The sequence below is a fragment of the Ammospiza caudacuta genome, chromosome 27 (assembly GCF_027887145.1).
Source record: "Ammospiza caudacuta isolate bAmmCau1 chromosome 27, bAmmCau1.pri, whole genome shotgun sequence".
NCBI classification, from domain to species: Eukaryota; Metazoa; Chordata; class Aves; order Passeriformes; family Passerellidae; genus Ammospiza; species Ammospiza caudacuta.
Genome location: NC_080619.1, coordinates 2,664,716 through 2,684,978, shown reverse-complemented (window position 1 = coordinate 2,684,978; position 20,263 = coordinate 2,664,716). Strand labels below are relative to the sequence as shown.

The following is a 20,263-nucleotide window of genomic DNA, read 5'->3' as shown; positions in this document are numbered from 1 at the left end:
AATCCCTGGGCTCAGAGATTTCCCCTCCCCAAAGCTATCATGGGCCTGCCAGAGCTGTCTACATTAGGGGGATGTAAAACCCCTGTTGTACACTTGGGGTGACAAAGCAGGGAAAGCAAAGTACAACTTGCCTAGATTCTGTTTCAGCTGAGGTTGTTCAGTTGTGTTTTCTGGTAGATTTGATTGCAATGTATTTATGGCCCAAATTTCATCTTTATTTTGTTTCCCACAGCTGGACTACGCTGAGGATGCCACGGAGCGGAGGCGAGTGCTGGAGGTGGAGAAGGAGGACACTGAGGAGCTGAGGCAGAAGTACAAGGTACAGAGAGAGGGACATCAACATCAGAGTCCTGGGCTGCTTGGGAAAAGATCTCTTCTGATGGGGCTGAGTTCTCCTCATCCTGCTGCAGTGATGGTGGTAGGAATTCACTGCTGTGGGTTTGGTCACTGTGGAGGTGATTTATATTTTAACACATTGGTTTTTCACTTCCTGGCATCAACCTTCCTGTTTGCTTGGCTGCTGAAGAGCCCCAGGATGGCAGCAGGGCTTTCTCCACGTGCTTTGCTCCTGTTCTGGAAGGAGCAGTCCTGGCGTGAGCAGGACATTTCCTTCCCCACAGATTTTTCCAGTGAGCCTGCCATGTCAGGACAAAGCCTGCAGGTGGTAGAGGGGCAGTTCCAGCTGGAGGAGGAGCTCTTGTGTTGTACTGAGTGAGGAGTGAACAGTTCATTGTGATGTTATTGCATAAATCCTGCTTGCTTTGAAAGGTAGGACATGGCTCCAGCTTGGAGAAATCAATGGGCTGGAGCTCTTTGGAAGAACTGTTCAGGCAGCATTAAAAAAAAGATAAATTCTGTATTTCTATGTGATTTACAAAACCTGTGGGGTTATTTTGTAAGCCAGGGGCTGATAAAAATGAGCTGTGGTGTTGGGGTTGAGCGTGACATGCAGGAGCATTTTTGGATTAGCTGTAACCAGGTTCTCTGTGGAGACATGGGCTCTGCTCATCCTTTAATCCACTCTTCTGCTTCCCAGCCCTGCAGTCCAGCAGCTCTCAGGAAAGCCTGCTTGTTCAATTGTCCAGAGACTTGGGGAGTACCAGGGTTGAGGAAGAGCCCAAGACATCCAAATGAAGTGTCAGTCTTGCATAAATTTTAATTATTTGAGAAATAATGGGAAAGTACTTTCAATGCCTTTAAAATTAAACATAACCTCGGCAAATCTAAAATTCCATTTCCCCAGCTGAACAGTTAATTCTTCAGGCAGTTTGTTCAGCTATGAAAATTTACAGCCTCCTCTCCTCTTTATTTTTTTTTTCTTGAGACCTTGACTTGCTTGGGGAGTGAACTGCAGATGTTTGGGTACCCAGGGGCGCTGTGGACTCCCCATCTCTGGGAAGGTTGGATGGAACCTGGTCTAGTGGGAGGGACTGGGTGAGCTTTAAGGTGCCTCCCAACCAAAACCAATTTGTGATCCTGGAGTTCTTGGGGTTTACAATTATCTTTCCCAGCACAGCCCAACCTCTGTTGCTCTCTTTTCTCTTCCTTCCCTCATCCAGCTTAGATTTTTTCAGGAGCTCTGGAGCAGTAGCAGTCTATCCCAGCTCCAGTGGGTTTTTATAAGCTCAGTTCATCCTTATCCCCTTGCATTTTGGTATTAATCTGTGAAAAATCTCTACAGCCATTACTTTTTGCTGCTCCACAGGAGTCCATTATGTTAGTGCTGATGGCAGTGCATCCTGATCAGCCATTCAGGGAGCCTCAGATAACTCTGCAGCCAAGAAGTGTGCTTTAATTCCCTTCTTTTGTAGAAATTCTGATCACTCAAATGCCTGGGTTTCATTGTTTAGCCACAGGATGCTTGCTCAAAAAAACCTACCCATGGCACAGGAAGCTTGTCTGGGATTCAGAGGAACTTTGAACGTCCGTGTGCTGTGCAGCTCACGCTGCTCTGTTTTCCTTTCTTGTCTTCCTGGGGACCTGCCTCAGGCTCAAAACTCCACATTTGTTGATGTTTTTCTTTTTTTTTATTTTTCCTTGTCAAGGGCATCTGGTAATAGATGGAAGCAGGAAGTTGCTTCCTTTTTTTATGTAGAATGAACAGTGCTTGAAATTGAAAACAATCCCAAACATGAGCACTAACATTTTTTATATATATTTTTTCCTCTCCTTGGGTGTTGAATTTTTTAATATAACTTTATGTCATATAAAACACGCTCAATAATGTTATTTTAATGCCATTTTGATGTGGTAACTAGGAGATAAACCATATTGCCTTGAACAAGATCTGAAATTCAAAGGAAAAACCTTTCAAAGGGTTCTGCCTTAAATGCTTGCTGCCTCCTCTTGCTGAGGAAGGAAGCTTCCCATAGGAGATCGTATTGAAGATGGAAAAAAAGATCCTTAAGTGCTTTTTCTCTAATGTTAGGCTGTTTTTTTATATAATTTCTCTTTATTCCAGTTGAAATGCCTGTGGTCAGTAGTTATATGGGAAGCGCTGCAGTGAGTGCAGTGAGCTTTGTAATGCAGCATTTGTAGCTGATTTTGAGTAAAACCTTCCACCTCCTCAGGGTAAAACTTCCCCAGAGAGCTCATGAAGAGTGGTGATGTTTTATTAATTCTGCTGGGGGGATGTAATTGATACAGCCTGGCAAGAGGGAGCAGCTGCCTAACCCTGAGGTTGCTGTGTCCCAGCATCAGGTGTGTCTCAGAGCCCCCCAGGTGTGCAGCAGCCCTGGGGCTCCTTCCACACCTGGATTTCCAACCATGCAGCCACCTGAGGGACTGGGATTTCCCCAGTCCCAGAGCTCAGTGCATATTCAAAAGCTGGAACAAAAGAGGGAAGGATGTGGCTGTTGCCAGGTGAGACACCCCATCTCTGCCTGAGGTTTGCTTTTCACCTGTGCAGGTGTTCAGTTGTAGAAGGGAAAAGACCCTGTCAGCACCCAGGGCTGTCTCCCCTCCCTCACTCCCATTTCATGCAGCTCCCTGTGCCCACTGCAGTGTCTGAGCCCAGCCTGAGGGACACTTCTGCTCCTGGGAATATTTCACTGGAGTGGATTGGGCTCAGCAGGCTCTGAAGGGTAATTCCCAGCCAGTTCCTCCCTCCTGAGTTCAGGCAGCCAAGCCAAGATCAAGCAGCCATCTCTTAGCACTCAAAATGGAGCAGTGTCAGTTCAGAGGTGTCAGGTTCTGCTCCCAGGGCAGGGATCCTCCTGGGTTTGATGCCAGTGATGCTCTCTGGGTTAGCTGAATGCTTTGAAGCTCTCCTTGGGGCACAGACAATCCAGGAGACTCCTCTGAGGCAGAGCTGCCTCACCCATCACCCCTGCAGGCCTTGTTTGGAGCAATCTTCTTTTAGTGGCACTTCTGCCATGACCAGGGGCTGTTCAGTCCTTGTGGGGCCCTTCCAGCACAGAATATTCTGTGATTTTGGGTAACAAATAGCACTGAGGTTGGCAGCATTGCAAAGTTCTGGAATGCCACCTGTGAATTTGCAAAGGCTGCTCAGTTTGGTAAGGCCAAGTGCTGGGACCTGAATTTGGGTCACAGCAACCCCATGGGAGGGTCCAGGTGGGGCAAAAGGACTGAAAAGCTGGGCAGAACCTGGAGGTGCTGCTCAGCAAAGGCTGGACATGAGCCCAGGTGTACCAGAGGCCAATGGGCACCCCTGTCCCAGGACTGGGGTGGCAGCAGGAGCAGGGCAGTGACTGTCCCCTGAGCTGGCACTGCTGTGAGACCTCAAATGCTGTGTCCAGTCGTGGGCATCTCATGATGAGAAGGACCTGGAGCAGCTGGAGAGTGCCCAGAATGGAGCTGGGAAGGGTCTGGAACCCCAGGAGGGGCTGAGGGAGCTGGGCAGGGGCTCAGCCTGGAGCAAAGGAGGCTCAGGGGCCCTTGTGGCTCTGCACAGCTCCTGCCAGGAGGGGACAGCCCAGGGGCCAGGCTGTGCTCCAGGGAACAGGGACAGGAGCAGAGGGAACGGCCTCAGGCTGGGCCAGGGCAGCTGAGGGTGGGCACAGCAGGAATTTCCCCATGGAAAGGGGGCTCAGACCTTGGAACTGCTCAGGGAGGTTTGCAGTGCCCATCCCTGGGGGTGTCCAAGGAAGGCCTGGATGTGGCACTCAGGGCTCTGGGCTGGGGACAAGGTGGGCGTTGGGCACAGGTTGGACCCAGTGATTTTGGAGGTGTTTTCCAACCTCAGTGATCCTGTAATAAATATAATCAATGTACACAAAGTTTTTATTAAGCACTATTTTTCCTTATCCATCATCTTCCAGGCTGTTCTACAGGATGCTTAACAGAAGCAATTTTTTATTAATTTTTCAGGATTATGTTGATAAAGAAAAGGCCATTGCCAAGGCTTTGGAAGACCTCAGAGCAAACTTCTACTGTGAACTCTGTGACAAGCAGTATCAGAAGCACCAGGAGTTTGACAACCACATCAACTCCTATGACCATGCTCACAAGCAGGTAACCAGTTGTAGACAGCACAGTTCATCCACTTTTTGTTCATTGTGGTGGTCTTGTTTGTGGTTAATTCCTGGAGTTTCCCTGGTGTATCTGTTCTCCTTACTGGTCCTGGAATAGGTGTTTTATGTCACTGGGTAAGATTTTTATGCCCATCATTCATTTAAGAACACAAAACAACAGAAGACCCCCCCCCAAGCCCCACTCCATGGGTGGCATCAAGGAGCCCCATTTCTCAAAGACCCATAAAACTGAAGGATAAAACTGCTGGTGTAAAACTGAGGAGTGTACACCTGGAGGTGGATGGCTCCCAGCTTGCTTTTAGCATTGATAGAGCTTTGGGGAGTGCTGGTTCCCCACATTTTACTGCCTGAGTCTGTGTTCTGTGGAGTTACTGAAAACAGACTAGGAAATAATGGGGCTGTGTCAAAGGAATCCTAAGAAAGGAGCACTTCCCCAAGTCTGTAATTCTCAAGAGAAGGTGGGTTCAGAGTGGAGCTGGCTTTTTTCCCAAGCTAGGGATGTACTGTAGTGTCTGCAGGGTGCTTCATGCTGCACAGTAAGTAATGGAAGTTCTTGCGTTAGCCTGATCTGTTTGACCATTTAAGCTGCTAAATGAGATGTAACTGCACAGCAGATAGCAGTGTTGGGCTCCTCCAGGGCTGGAAGGGCTCAGAGGAGGGGTTTGATGTTCCTAGTCATAAATTCTAACAACACAATCATCAAAATGCTGCTAACTCGAGGAGGATGTGCTGTAGAGCTTGCAAAATAGCAGTGAAAACAGCTTAAAAACAAGAATGTGGCTGAAAAATCAAGTATGATTTTTGTTTGTGTGCATGAAGTGTAGAATATGGCAGAGAACATGCTTTGAACTAAGGGAGTCTGGTCAGGAATTCTCATGGCAGGGCAGCTGGGCTCTGTGAAGAGAAGTGGTTTGGTAGAATCAAGAGCAGAAATTCATTTATTCCCTTGGTTATTGGGCAGAGGGGTGGTTTTGGCCAAGCTCAGTGGTGACACCTGAGAGCAGAGAACTTCCTTGGAAAGTCTCCATCAGCTTGGCTGGAACCCAAGTGCAGTGACCTGCATTTCTGTGGGAGGTGGCAGGACCTGTTTGTGTCACATTCTTGGTGTGCTGAGCTGTGGCATTCCATGAGCTGCTGGGGCACTGACATGAGCCTGGCCGGGCTCTGAGCTCTTCCAGCAGCTGCAGGTGCTGTGGAGGAGGAAACCAACCTGTGGAAAGCACTAAAAGGAGTCCTCAGCAGGAGTGGCCTGAGAGAAAAATGTCTTGTGTGCACACAGGGTGGGGTCATCTCATCAGGAGAAAGAATTTGGAGGTTGCTTGCTAATGCTGATTATTTTGAGAGAGGAATTATGTTCTTGGATAATTCCATCTATTGCAGTCGCTTCAGGCAGGCTTTGGAGAAAATGAGCCTCCAAACTCTGGCTGCATCACCCAGCATTAATTTCTAGTTACAGAGGGATTTAAACAAAGAAGCAATCATGCTTTGCTTAGGGAAAAAAATTGCTTGTCCAGCTTTGTTGGGCTGAAATGTGTGTGACCCCGCTGGGTCAGCGTTTAGGGAGTGAACTTGAAACCCCTGAGACAGAATGAAGAGAATTTCCATAAGGAACATTATCACTGAATGAAGAGAATTTGCATAAGGAACTTTATCTCTTCCCTCCTGCTCCAGGGAGGCTCACACCCAGCAGTCCAGCCTGAATTTTAACATAGTTAAAAAATAAAACAAGCTGTGCTTTTGATATGTTGCACGTTGATGTTTTATAGTTTGTCTCTTTGTACAAGAAGGTGAGGTTGTAGAAAGGTGAGCTTAAAGTTTTGGAGGAGAAACATGAACTTTTGCCTAAAAGTAGGGCATCAGTTGGCTTTCTTGGAAAGAAAGGCCATTACAGTGTCTTAGTTACAACAACCCAGCTTGGTATACATCATCTGCAAGATTTTGTTGTCTCAGTGGTAATTTTTGAGGCAACAGAGCTCGTTTTTGCTTTTTTCTTGGCTCAGTTTCCACAGCATTTTTGCTTTTAAGTATTTTTAGTTCCACATCCCGCTGACGTTGAAGTGTTTGGTTATCCCTCTGTGGCTCTGCAAGCATTAGGCTGTCCCTGTAAATAGATGTTCCATCCTCAGATCCCTTTCCACTCCCGAGTTATAAAGACACTGTCTTGTATTCCAGGAAGGAACTCGGGATTATTGCCCCACAGGGATGATAGGTAAGTGTATCGATCCCAACCGGATGAATTTTGGACCCACCAAAATTGTGTCAACACCAAACAATTAAAGGGGAGGTTTATTCTCTTTACTTCCTGTCCTGGTTTTATAGACTATTTGGCTACATCTGAATCAACCTCAACACCAAGTTTCTCCAAAAGGCAGCATTTCCTTACCTGGGACAAGATCCTTGCATTTATTCTCCCAAACCACTGGCGTGTTTAGTTGTTGGAAGTGAGCAGTGTTGTTGTGGAGCTGGTTTTAATTAGGCTGACACTTGGTGAGAAGTGCAGCTGTTTGAAGGAGCACTCACCCTCTGGACACATGGCCTGTCCCTCCCAGGGGACTGCAGGCAGCTGCAGTGGGTGCAGGTGGCCCTGCAGGAGGGACAATAAGCTCAGTTCTCTCACACACCCTGCAGTGAGCAGCTGGGGAAGGCTGATCCCACAACTTCTTGTGCTGCTGCTGATGTCTTTAGTTGTGGTTTTTTACCTCTAGGATTTTAATCTTGAAGGCCTGGTAGGGCCCCACTTCTGATGATGCCCAGTCCTGACAGTCAGCAGAGTAATAATTAATAATAATTAAAAGACAGAAGGTGGCAAATGTAGAAAGAAAACTTCTGCAGCTAAGAAGGAGCTTGGGTGGTGAAGCTGAACCCAGTGTGTATCTCTAGAAGTGTTCAGGGCCAGGTTGGACAGGACTTGGAGCAACCTGGGATAGTGCAGGGTGTCCCTGCCCATGGCAGGGGTGGAACAAGATAATCTTTAGATCTTTTCTAAGCCAAACCAGTCTGTGATTTTTGTGCTGCTCTCTTGCAGATGCACAATGTCCTGACCCTTGGCAGCTGCCAGTCCTAGAACACTCTGGACTCAGTGGGAATGTGTCCTTAAGGCATTGCACCTGTGAGGGCTCCTTATTTGCTTTGAGGTTTTGGCATGAAGATAAAAACCTCGTGTTAGATTTGTGTGCAGAGGAGTGTGAGCCCCTTGTCTGGGTTGTGTCCCTGTCAGATAAACCTGGATGTGCAGGGCCCAGCACCTGAGGCAGCCTGCAGAGTTATGGTTGGAATTACCTTGTGTGTAAGTTCTGTAGCATTTACAGCTTTACTGTGGGGGGGTTTTAACAATCCCAGAACTTGGAGAATCTCCCAGCATCACCTCCTTCTGCTCATGTGCCTGCTGAGGGCTCGAGCTGTTTACTGAGTGACTGACCCAACAGAATGAAAACATTCCCCTTCTGCCTTGCCTGTGAAAAACAAACGTGTTCTGAGTGAACCTGTGCCAGGTTCCCTGGGAGAACACAAACCAGGGAAAATATCTGAAATGCAGATTTTATGTAGCTGGTTTTTCTCCTAAGTGTGTGGTGTTTTGGAGGTGTAGGTGATTAATTCTGCCTAGATTCTCTTTGTAAAATGGCAAAGGGAGTGTATTCCATAAAGTTCTTTGGGAAAGAGGGTGGAACTCAGAACTGAAGGTAGAGATGTGATGTGCAGTTCTCTTTGTGCCCTAATTAGCTGCATCTTTGCTTCTCATGCTGAGAGGGAGGGATCTGTTCAAGCACAATAAAATTACCAAGACAGTCACTGCTGGGGTTGAGGGATACTCTGAATGCAAACCCTGAACTTTGTGTTTAGGGGAGACTTGAGATCCCCAAAACTTTGGGCCTCCAAGCATGGCTTGAATGGAGAAGGCTGAGGAGGGAATCCCTGAGGTACTTGGTGGTACAGGGGAGGTTCTTCTGCTCCAGAAATGCTTTGCCCTCAGAAAACCACCAGTTATCAATAAAGGGGCTGCAGGAGAACTGGAGAGGGACTTTGGACAAGGGCATGGAGTGAGAAAACAAAAGAGAATGGATTTAACTGAAAAGGGAGTAGGTTTGGGTTAGAGATGATGAGGAAATTCTCCCCAGTGAGGGTGGGCAGGCCCTGGCACAGGGTGCCCAGAGCAGCTGTGGGTGTCCCTGGATCCCTGGCAGTGCCCAAGGCCAGGCTGGACACTGGGACACCCTGGGACAGTGGAAGGTGTCACTGCCATGGCAGAGGGTGGCACTGGGTGATCTCCAAGGTCCCTTCCAACCCAACCCATTCTATATTTTTCTTAACCCATCTAGGAAAAATACTGATTTCTTCCAAGGAGGAAATTAAGATGAAATAAAGCAGCATTTGCAGGCCATTTCCCCTCTCTTCTTTTCACTTCATTTATAAGCGTGCAAAGAATGTTGATGACCAAAGATAAGCCAGGCTTGTGTTCCCCCTTCAGGAAAATGATCAAGGTTCCCATCCTTTGAGCTTCTGTTTCATGGTGTTGTTCACTCCCAAAAGCTTTTGGGGCAAAGAATCAAGCAGACATCAAAAAGTTCAGAAAGCAAGAAATCTGCTGGCACAGAATGAAAAGTACATTATTATTATTATTATTATTTTATTTAATGTGGGTTGGCAGAGAGACATGAGAACAATGGAAGGGAGGAGGGGGCTCTGATGTCCTGGGTGCTGCCTCCTGCCTGCAGCCCCAGAGGTGGATTTGCTTTGACCCATCTCAGTGTGAGGTTTGCCATGAAAGTCTCACATCTGCAGGTCTGGTGACACAGCTTTTGTCTTGTGAGAATAACAGGGGGCTCTCTCTGCTCTGCACTTTTTAGGCAAAGAATGTGTCTCAGTGGGCCTCAGTTCAGTGATGCTGTGTGGCTTTGTCAGCTTAAATGGAGAAAATCCAAAAATCCATTTACTGCTGGTCCTGAGCCTGCACAGCTCTGCACCCCTGCTGGGTTCTGGGGAAGTCTTACCTGGTACCATCTCATCAGCACAATCTGGGCTGTGCTGAGTTTTCTCATGGCCCTGAGGCTGCCACAGCTCCAGGAGTGCTCGGACAGAGCTCCCAGGGTGGGATTGTTGGGGTGTCTGCAGGGCCAGGGCTGGGACTGGAGGATCCTTGGGACATCCTGTGATGATCCAGTGATTTTCCTGCTGCAGCAGTTCCTGACTCCTGCTCACCCCCCTGGATTTTCCCCCTTTGCTGAGCCTGGGCTGGGCTCTCAGGAGCTTTCCAGCAGTGCTGTGGTGCAGCTGGTTTAAGCTGATTTGTGAGAACTGGGAGGTGCTGGTGGTGTTTGCCAGTTTGGCCTCTCCTGAGGCACGCAGGGATTGAGAGATAATCCAGCACTGTGGCTCTCTGTGCTGCAGATTTGATACGAAACCTGCTCTTTAGGAACTCAATTTGCACTCCTGTGGAAATGCAGAGACAATTTTGGAATTTTGTTAGGAAAACTTCAAATACAATTCTTTGTTCCAAAGCTGAGGGGGGTGGCAGCTATTAATAGAGCCCAGGAAGGCTGGAGGTAGTGAACTATTGCCTACAGCATGTGGAAATGTGGAGAAATTTTATCTAAGTGCTGGTGATATGTGTCTCTGCTGGTCACTGCAGTGTAGCCCTTGTGACTGCTGAAGTAATAAACCAGCAGAATATTCCTTGGCTTTATGGTCCCCATGATCCTGCAGTTGGAAAGGGTCTTGCTGCTTGGATAAACTGCTGTTTCCTCAGAAAATACACTTCCCAGGGAGAAAAATGCCCTTTAATTTTGAAATCTTGTAATAACATGAAGCATGTGTTTGATTTAATACAGGTTTGGCTCTAATCCTGTTGAAAAATCATTGTCTTGCTAAGCACAACGGGGAGACTTAAAAAGGGAGGATTCACCCCAAAAGGATGAGTTCTCCTTGTGGAAGGGAGAAGCTCCCTGAGGATGGCTGAGTGGCTGTGTTAAATCCTTGTTGGAATTTCTCCATGGTGCTGGGGAAGGGGCACTTCCATGCACCTCCAGCCTCACTCACACCCACACATTTGGTGTGGTCCAAAAAGTCATTTAGTGGTTTTTGGGGGATTAGAATAACACTCTCCTCAGGATTAGATGGAAATTTCTTTAGTGTAAGCTGAGCTCAAATATCTGTTTAGTTCAAATTATTAAATATCTGTTTAGTTCAGATGATTTCCTTGGCAGGCTGAGACCTGGCAGTGTGTGAGCAGCATTTCAGTGCTCCTTGTGCTCCCTTCACCTGGTGAAATTGTCTTTGGATTGCTCCTTCCCAGTCAGGACTGGGGAACAGAGTGGGCATGGCTGTAGTGAGCTGGTTATCCACTCTGAGGGGGTGAATCCCTGGATTTGAAACAGTAAAGGAAGAGTTACAGGTTATTTTTAAAAGTTCTGGCTATTTTTCGTTCCTGCAGCAGGTTGTTCTTACAGATGAGCAGTGTGGGCTCCTGTTTTCCCCCTTTCCCTCCCCCAGGATGCATTTAGGGAAGGTAATGCTCTCCAGCCAGGTCTCTGGCACATCTGGAGTCATTTCTGGTTATAGATCTGTTGGTTTAGGTCAGTCTGAGAAGCTGAGCTGTGTTCTGTTCAGTATTTTGCATTTCCAAGGAGCTGGCACAGTGCATTTGAGAGCTTTTCTATCCTGTATTTTTCTAGCAAGACTCTTTTTCCTCCTGACTCCTGTGTGACACAAAGAAACTCAGCCTTGAGATCTCTTGGTCCTTTGAAAACCAGACCAACTCTTCCCCAATTTTAGAAGTACCAAATTTCAGCAGTGTTGACACCAGGGCCAGTGGTTTGTCAGCCTCAAGGGCCCAGGTTTGGGTGCAGCTGGGAGTTGCTGTGGTGCATATTCTGGATTCCAGTGCTTTGGGGTAGTTCATTTGCTTCACACCTCTAAATTTGAAGTGCTGAGAGTAGGAGGTTTGGGGGAGCAGAGAGACACACAAAGGTCAGCATTTAATAATGGAAATTCAATTCTGTCTGCATTCAAATCACCATGTAATGGAGGCAGGAGAGCCTGGGGGCAGCTGCATGTCCCCAACAGCTCTGAGCCCAGTTTGTGTCCTGGGGGTGATCAGGACCATGCCTGGGGCACAGGGGGCTCTGAGTGCACCATTGCACCTTCCTCTGGGGAGGAAAAGGTCACAGTTCATGGCTGGTGTAAATAGCTGGGTCATACTTTTTTCCAAATGGGTGAGTGATCTCGAGACTTGGCATCAGCCCCCATTAAATAGTTTTGTCAGCTGTTGGTGGCTGTAACTTCAGACACACTTTCAAAATCAGCATGAAAAAGCTGATAGCATTGCTCAGTCCATCTAGTTGGTGTTTTTTTTTTCCTTCCTCTTGGAAAAAAAATTTCCTCCTCAACATTTAACATACACCACAAAACCCTTGAGCCCTTTACTTGTCCTGGTGAAAGTAGCTCTGCTGTTCCAGGTGGGATCATGGCTGTGTCCGTGCGTGTCCGTGTGTCCCTGCTGCAGACCCTGGCTCCTCCCGTGCCCCTGCTCTGTAGAGTAGCTGGCACACTCCCCCACAGCTCTCTAGTCATGCTTGCTTGTTGGTTTTTTGGTTTTTTTTCTCTCTTCCACTCTTGTTATATTTTTACTTTCTTTTTTTCTTTGTGATGTGACGTTTTCAGCTGATGTATTGAAAGCAAACCCTTCTAATTTGGGAGTCCAGATCACAAGAGTGAGTTTCTTTCTACTGGTGTCTGTAGTTGTATCTTTTTTGTGTGTCCTCCCCTCTGATTTTGGTAACAATCAACCACATTTAGTAAATACAATTAGGTAAGAGAATCCTCTGTCTTGTCCAATCTCTCCCTTTTTCACAAAGCAATGTTCTCTTTACATTGGGCCAGCTTAATTACTCAAATTTGAGCTTTGGGTTGGTTTCCAGCTCCACTGTTTATGTGTGTGGCAGCCTGACTCTGCTCCAGGAAAGAGGCAGAGTCAGCCAGCCAGAAGTATTTAGAATTCACCAGTGATTTGTACATCCTGTACAAGAATTGTTCCAAAGTGACTCCTGCTCTGAGTCTCGTTAGTCTCCCAGGCCCTGCATGAAATGCCTGAAAAACATGAAACTTTTTCCAAAAGCTGAGTACCGGATGCATTCTCGAACTGGGCCCTTGGAAAGGGTTTTGAATTGTGCACTTTAAAAAAAACAATGAGTCCCTTTAGGATGGTAGAGGTCTGTCTTTGTTGCTTTCTGTTACTGAAACTTCTGTAGAGCACTCTAAATATATGTTGTGAATATCCACATATATTCCAAGAAAAACCAGCAGCCTCTTCTCCTAGTGCTCTGAGACAAGGACTTTCCAAACTGTTCTGAAGTCTTGGACATTTATTTTCTATTAGAAATGGCTACCTAGACTTCCTCAGTGAATATTAGGATGTTTGAAATTCCTTGGGATTGGGTTTGCTCCCTCATTATAAGATTCTGGGGAACTTGGTGCTTCTGCCCCCACAAAGTACTCAACCCCAAGAGACCCTTCTGCCTTTAGAGCAGTTTGTTTCTTGACCCTCTCAGAACTACTGTCAGGAAACCAAGTAACTGGTTGTGGTGTATGTTGTACTCTGGGTTTGCTGATGAAATGATTTGCATGGGATTTTTGGCTCCTTCTCCAATGTAATGGTACATTGCTTTTGTCAGATGTCATTCCTGGGTAGCTCTGGCACCAGCTAATCCCTCCTGTCCTTTGGCCCATGCTTTTGACTCGTGTCATGCACTGTTTGTCAAGTACATCTGCACGCTGCAAGAGCAGCAGAGTAAACAGTCCTTCTTATTTTCCCTTTTTCCTTCCAGAATTTGCTTGTTGCTTTGAAATCAGCTTTGTTGTCCATGCTAAAGAAAACCAGTAGTGTTCATTGGAAAGGGGTTTACACAGAACTTGAAGTCATAGCCAAAAGTGACCACCAGTTGTCTTTTCCTTCAGCTGCTGGGAGGATGGCAGTGCTCCGTGGGGTTTGTTGAGCTAAGATGCTCTTGCTCCATCCTGGCTCAAGAAATGTCCCTGGGGAGGGGCTTGACACCGCAATTTCCAGTGCTACAGCAAAGAGCTGCTCTTGGACAAACCACAAACAGCTTTGATCTGATCCATCCCTGCTTTCTTTTGCCTCAGAGGTTGAAAGATCTCAAGCAAAGGGAATTTGCTCGCAATGTGTCGTCGAGATCCCGGAAGGATGAGAGGAAGCAGGAGAAGGCCCTGCGGCGCCTGCACGAGCTGGCAGAGCAGAGGAGGCAGCCTGAGTGGTGAGTCTGGGGGTCCCCAGCACCCCTGGGCTGGGCTGGGCTGGGCTGGCATTCCTGCTCTGGGATACTGCACGGGCTTTGAGGGCAAAGCTTCACACTGCTGTGCTTTTGGTAGGAGTGAATTCACTAAACTGATCATGCAGAGCATCCCCAAATTGCTTTATCCAGCAATACATTTTCTTCAGTAATTTACTGTTATTACAAACTTTGAGTGGCTGTCTAATGATATTTTAATGCATATGTCTGGGTGCAGGATTGTCTTCAGTGAGGGATGGATCCTGCTGCAGAGGGACAGGGACACCAGTAAGCTGTGTTTTCTCTCTCCCCTGTTCCAGTGCTCCTGGAAGTGGGCCCATGTTCAGGACCACCACGGTGGCTGTGGATGAGGAAGGCGGAGACGACGATGACTCCGCAGCCAACAGCGGCTCCTTCGTCCAGACCAGCTCCGGCCAGGGCACAGAGATGACCACGGACAGAGGCTTCCTGAACACTGGGCAAGGCACTGTGGTGCCAGGCCAGGCATCACAGGGGGCACAGGCCATCAGCTTTGGCATTAAGGGCTCTCTGGGAACTCCCCTGCAGAAGATTGGGGTGTCCTTTTCCTTTGCCAAGAAGACCCCAGTGAAGCTGGAGACCATCGCTTCTGTTTTCAAGGACCACGTAGACGAGTCCAGTTCTGGAGATGGGGCAAAAGGTGATGAGAGGGGGTCCTCAGAGGGTGGCAGCCTGCAGAAGTCTGGGGAGGGTGAAGGCACCAATAATTCTGATGGCAAGGGGGAGGACGATGACCAGCACGACAAGGACAGCGGGGCTCTGGCCAGCACCTTATCCAAACTGAAGAAGATGAGGCGAGAAGATGGACCAACAGCTGTGGAACCAGAATATTACCACTACATCCCCCCAGCCCACTGTAAAGTAAAGCCCAACTTTCAATTCCTGCTTTTCATGAAGGCTACTGAGCAAACGGAAGCGGAAAATACGAACAAAAAAAACGCGCACGAAGCGAAGAAGGGGAGTTCCCCCAAACCCAAACCCAGCAAGCACACGGAAAAGGCTGCCGAGAGCACGGGGCAGCAGAAGGAACAGAGTACTACTGAAACTGCAGCCCAGCAGGGCAAAACAGAACGAGAAGACATCCCAGAGAATGAAAACACACAGGAGAGCAAGCACCTTCCAGAGAGCAATCCCCCTGAGCCAGACACTGCTAAAGAAGCTCCTCCTCCTCCTGCCTCGGGCTGCAGAGATGGCTCTGAGGGACCAAAGCACCCCACAGGACCTTTTTTTCCTGTTCTGAGTAAGGATGAGAGCACGACACTGCAGTGGCCTTCAGAGCTGCTCATCTTCACCAAAGCTGAGCCCTCTGTGTCCTACAGCTGCAACCCCCTGTACTTTGACTTCAAGCTCTCCCGTAACAAGGATGCAAAAGGGAAAGGGGCAGAGAAATCCAAGGATCCAGGGGGGCTTTGTAAGGACAACACTCAGAGCACAGAACCTGGTGAGGTGAGCAAAGCCAAGGAGGCTGAAAGTGTAGAGAACAGTTCTGCTCAAAAAATGGAAAACAAACCCCAGAGCAAGCAGGAGTCCGGTCTGGGGAGCGTCGGTAAGGGAGAAGGGGAGGACAGCAGTAAGAGTGTAACGGGGAAGAGTAAATCTGGAAGGTCCCATAAACACAAAAAGAAAAAGAAGCACAAAAAGTCCAGCAGACACAAACGCAAACACAAGGAGGAAGCTGAGGAGAAGGCCCGGAAAGCTGAGCTGGGGGAAGAGAAACCCAAGAAACGGAAAAGGCACAGGCACAAAAAAGGTAAATCCTCCCTTTCAACCGAGTCCGACCGGGCACTGAAACCTGAACTGTCTGAAGACTGCAGCCATTTCCAGAAGAAAAAGCGATGCTCCCAGGAGTCCCAGAGGAAATCCCTGTCTGCCGAGGAGGGAAGCAGTACTAAAAAAGAGGACGGGGGTAACTCCTGCCAAGAGCACGGCAGCAAAAGGCACAAGGCTGAGCTGCAGCAGGTGCCTGGAGCGAGGCGGCGCTGCCCGGCTCTGTCCCAGCCCCGGAGCAGCTGCCGGAGCCGGCAGAGCAGCGGTGACGACGACAGTGATGAGGGCTCCCCTGGCAAGCACTGCCACCAGAAGTCCCCGTCGCAGTACAGCGATGACGACTACGAGTCGGGCAGCGAGCACTCGCGCAGCCGCTCCCGCTCGGGCCGCAGGCGCTCCTCACACAGGTCCTACTCCAGCAGCTCGGAGGCCTCCTCGGGCCACAGCCGCTACAGCCGCCACAGGAGCTACTCAGACGACAGCTACAGCGACTACAGCGACCGCTCCCGCTGCCACTCCAAGCGCTCCCAGGACTCCGAGGACGACTCCGACTACAACGGCTCCAACCACCGCTCCAAGCGGCGCAAATACTCCTCGTCGGAAGATGACTACAGCTCGAGCAGGAGCAGGTCCAGGAGTCGGAGCAGGAGCAGAAGCCACCCTCGGGGCAGGTCGAGATCGAGGAGCCGGGGCAGGAGCCGCAGCAGCAGCTGCAGCCGCAGCCGGAGCAAGAGGAGGAGCCGCAGCGGGACCGGGCGCAGCTGGAAGCGCAGCCGCAGCTACAGCCGGGACCGCAGCCGCAGCACCCGCAGCCACTCGCAGCGGTCCCTGTCACGGAAGGGCTCGCGGGGCCACGAGAGCCCCGAGGAGAGAAGGTCTGGCAGAAGGGACTTCATTCGGTCCAAGATCTATCGCTCGCAGTCTCCTCACTATTTCCGGACAGGCCGAGGTGAAGCGGTGCCGCCCAAGAAGGAGGATGGCAAAGGAGAGGATCTGAAAGGATCTGGCTCCCTGTCCCAGAACAGCAGTGGCTCTGGCATGGGGCGGGCCTCGGAGGGGGACTGCAGTCCTGAGGAGAGGAACTCCGTCACTGCAAAGCTGCTCTTGGAAAAGGTGCAGTCCAGGAAGGTTGAGAAGAAGCCCTGTGTTGCTGATGAGATGCTGTCAGGGGCAAACAAAGTGGGCATAAAGCTCAAAGATCCTCCCCAGGGCTACTTTGGCCCCAAACTGCCTCCTTCCTTAGGCAACAAACCGGTTCTGCCCTTAATTGGGAAGTTGCCAACCATTCGGAAACCAAACTCCAAAAGATATGAGGAGTCTGGCTTGGAGAGGGGTGAGGAGCAGGAGCTGTCAGATGCTGAGGATGGTTCCCAAGGCATGGAGGAGGGTCAGCTGGCCAGCCAGTCTCTCCTGGAAGATGTGGTGATGGTAATTCAGGACAAGCCTCTGGATGAGCAGAAACGTGATGAAGCCTCTGTGGAGATGCCATCCCTTCCCCTGGACACGCCGGCGCTCCCTGAGTGCTTTGGCTCCGGAGATCTGGTCATGCCACACAACTTCCTCTCGGATCCGAGCGACGGTGATGGGCTGGAGCCTATGGATGGGGGCAACCAGACAGTCCCAGTGGAAACCAGTATGATGCCCTTAGTTCCAGATGTTGAGCACTTTCCTGGCTATGTGCCTCAGAGCGGGGAGCCCAGCATGGAAGGAGATCGGGAGGGGGGAGAAGATTCCTCTCTAGCCCCACTGGAGAGCCAGCCCATCACCTTCACGCCCGAGGAGATGGAGAAGTACAGCAAGCTGCAGCAGGCTGCCCAGCAGCACATCCAGCAGCAGCTGCTGGCCAAGCAAGTGAAGGCTTTCCCCACCTCGGCCGCCCTGGCTCCGGCCGCCCCTGCCCTCCAGCCCATCCACATCCAGCAGCCGGCAGCAGCCTCGGCCACGTCCATCACGACGGTGCAGCACGCCATCCTGCAGCACCACGCTGCTGCTGCTGCTGCTGCCATCGGCATCCACCCCCATCCCCACCCACAGCCCCTCGCTCAGGTCCACCACATCCCCCAGCCACACCTGACACCCATCTCCCTGTCCCACCTGACCCACTCCATTATTCCAGGTCATCCCGCCACGTTCCTGGCCAGCCACCCCATCCACATCATTCCGGCGTCCGCCATCCACCCCGGCCCCTTCACCTTCCACCCCGTCCCTCACGCTCTGTACCCGACCCTCCTGGCTCCCAGGCCAGCAGCTGCTGCTGCTGCCACAGCCCTGCACCTCCACCCCCTGCTGCACCCCATTTTCTCAGGACAGGACTTGCAGCATCCACCCAGCCACGGCACATGAAGGACACGATGAAGGAACCTCGGAGGAAGGAGAATATTTGGCGTTTTGGGAAGGGGTTGGAGTCGAGCCAGCGGGCAGGTGAGGCCTGAGCATTTCCTTTCACTCTTGAGCAGCCAAAGAAGCCGGGGGCTCGAGGGCTGGGCAGGTGGCTGCACCCCAGGGAAGTCTCACTCCAGCTCCTCCATGCACGCAGCAGCACTGCTCCAGAGGAACCATTTCACCTTTACAACAGTGAGACACTTGGAAAGGCTTTTTTTCCCCCCTGGATTCTTACACTTGGTCATCTTCCTTCTGCCACCTTGTATATGATAAATGAGGTTTCATCCACACTAAAGAATCTCTAAAAAATCCTTTTAATGAGGTCATCTAATTCAAATAGCATGATTGAACCTGGCTTGTAAACGGTCATGGACCATCGGGCGCTGCTGGCTGTGGAGGGGCTGGAGGCCTGAGCTTTCAGCATTGCAGGAGGTTCCTTGGCCCCTTTCTCTGCACATGTGGGTTTTTCTTGGTGTGAGCAGCAAAGGTGGAAGTAAGATCTTAGTGTAAAGAGGAGGAGGAGCTCTGTGTGTGTGCCCAGAGCTCCCTTCCTTCCCCATCCTGCATCCACGTTCTCCTGCGCCAGGACCATGCCTGGATATCCCAGACTGGAGAGAGACTCTGGGGTTGGGATTCCAGTCTGGGCTTTGACCACTCTTCTCCTGAAAGGGGGAAAAAAATCACTTTGAATTCCATCTTCTGTGGGGTTGGGAAAGAGGCACTGGGATGGGAGAGAGAAGGCAAATCCTTTAGGAATTGAAGCAATACAGAGGACGGGGGAGCGCGGCCTGGATGTAAAACGTGTTCTTTCCTCTGTAACACTGATGGTTTCTTTATTAATTTATAGGATTTTTTTTTTAATGTAAAGAATTGCACTGAACTCTGTAAACAAAGATGCTGCTTTTTGTAGCTCCTATCAAAGGTTACATTTGTAGTATATCGCAATAATATTTTTTACAGCCAGTTCTTAGTGGTACTTGTTTTGGTGGCTTCTGTGTAAATATGTTTGCTGTAGGTGACCTAAGACACTTGTAAAGGTTCAATTTATAGTTTCAGCTAGATGCAGAACAGCTAAGCATGTATATTTTATCAAGCTCATGTATTTTTGAAGTTTTTATGTAGTATAAAATGTAAAAACAAACAAAATCTTAATTTAGAATTTTGCAAAAGAAAAAAAAATCAACAGGTGAGACTTGGGCGAGGTGAGGGTGTGGGGGTAGCAGTGACTCTGGCAGGTTCTGTGTTCCTCCCTGCCATAGGAATGGGCACTGGAGCAGCCTGGGGAGCAGCAGGAATTCAGGGTGCTCCCAGAGAATAGGAGCCCTTTTTTCCTTTCCTTTTCCCCCTCTTTGGAAGCAGTAATGTGGAGCCTTGGGACTGCTCCAAGCCCACACAGAGGGTTACCCCAGCTTAGTCCATAAGGGATTTCCCAGTTCTCCCAGCATCACCCAGCTCAGGTGACACTGCAGGTGTCACAGCCCTTGGGCCACCACGGCTGGAGGGAGGGATTTCAGAGCAGTGTGGGGACATGGTGACATCCCTGTCCCATTCCTCATCCTCTTCCCTGGAGTGCAGCACGAGGCCCGGCAGAGTCAAAGGATCAAACCCCCCTGAGCTCCCTCACCGTGTAAATGAGAATTGGAGCAGGTCAGAGTGACAGCAGTCACAAAAAAGGGACTCAATTTCCTGTAAATACCAGACAATTCAGTGTTACTGTCAGAGCTGAGCTTCATAGGGCCCATCTGTGCCCTGGCCCCACTGCACTGTGGGCAGGGATTGTTTTTGGACTTCAGGATAGCGCTAAAATAATTAACCTGTCATTACTTACAAGCATAAACAGACTGTATTTAACTTTGTCACATAAGATATATATATAAATATATATATATGCTGTAAAATGAGGGAAAAAAACCTTTCTAATAAACCAATGATTTGTGGAAAAAGAAATGTGATGCTGTGTGGTGGTGGGGAGCCGCTGTGCAGAGCACCAGCCTCTCTTTTCCTGGTTTGATTAAAGCAAAAAATCCACCCCCCTGCATGCCAGCAGGACGGAGAGATCCAGGGTGCCACCTGCCCTAGGGATGGTGCCGCAGTGCTGAAAGAAACGGGAAATGCAGTAATTGGACGGAAGAAAGGATTGTAATTGCCCTCAGGGGCTCTGGGGTGGGCTCCAGCTGGGTTCAGATGCTGCAGCGAGCTGGGGACGAGACCTCCCGAGGAGGAGCAGCTGCCCCTGAGTCCGGTGTCCTCTCCTGGAGCTGCTCCGGGCTCAGCTGAACCCTTCCCACCCCTCGGAGCTGT

General features: G+C 49.6%; 1 protein-coding gene across 3 annotated transcripts in view; it reads left to right on the top strand.

The window, feature by feature from the left end:
* GPATCH8 (G-patch domain containing 8) overlaps nt 1-19,881 on the top strand; it is a 56,519-nt gene extending 36,638 nt beyond the window's left edge. For all 3 annotated transcript variants that reach the window (XM_058820609.1, XM_058820611.1, XM_058820610.1), the window contains 4 exons: nt 233-319; nt 4,330-4,473; nt 13,629-13,759; nt 14,095-19,881. In XM_058820609.1, coding sequence (XP_058676592.1) covers nt 233-319; nt 4,330-4,473; nt 13,629-13,759; nt 14,095-17,923 — 4,191 coding nt within the window. In that variant the 3' untranslated portion in view covers nt 17,924-19,881. The remainder of the gene's footprint in view (nt 1-232; nt 320-4,329; nt 4,474-13,628; nt 13,760-14,094) is intronic.
* Nucleotides 19,882-20,263: the final 382 nt, after the last annotated feature.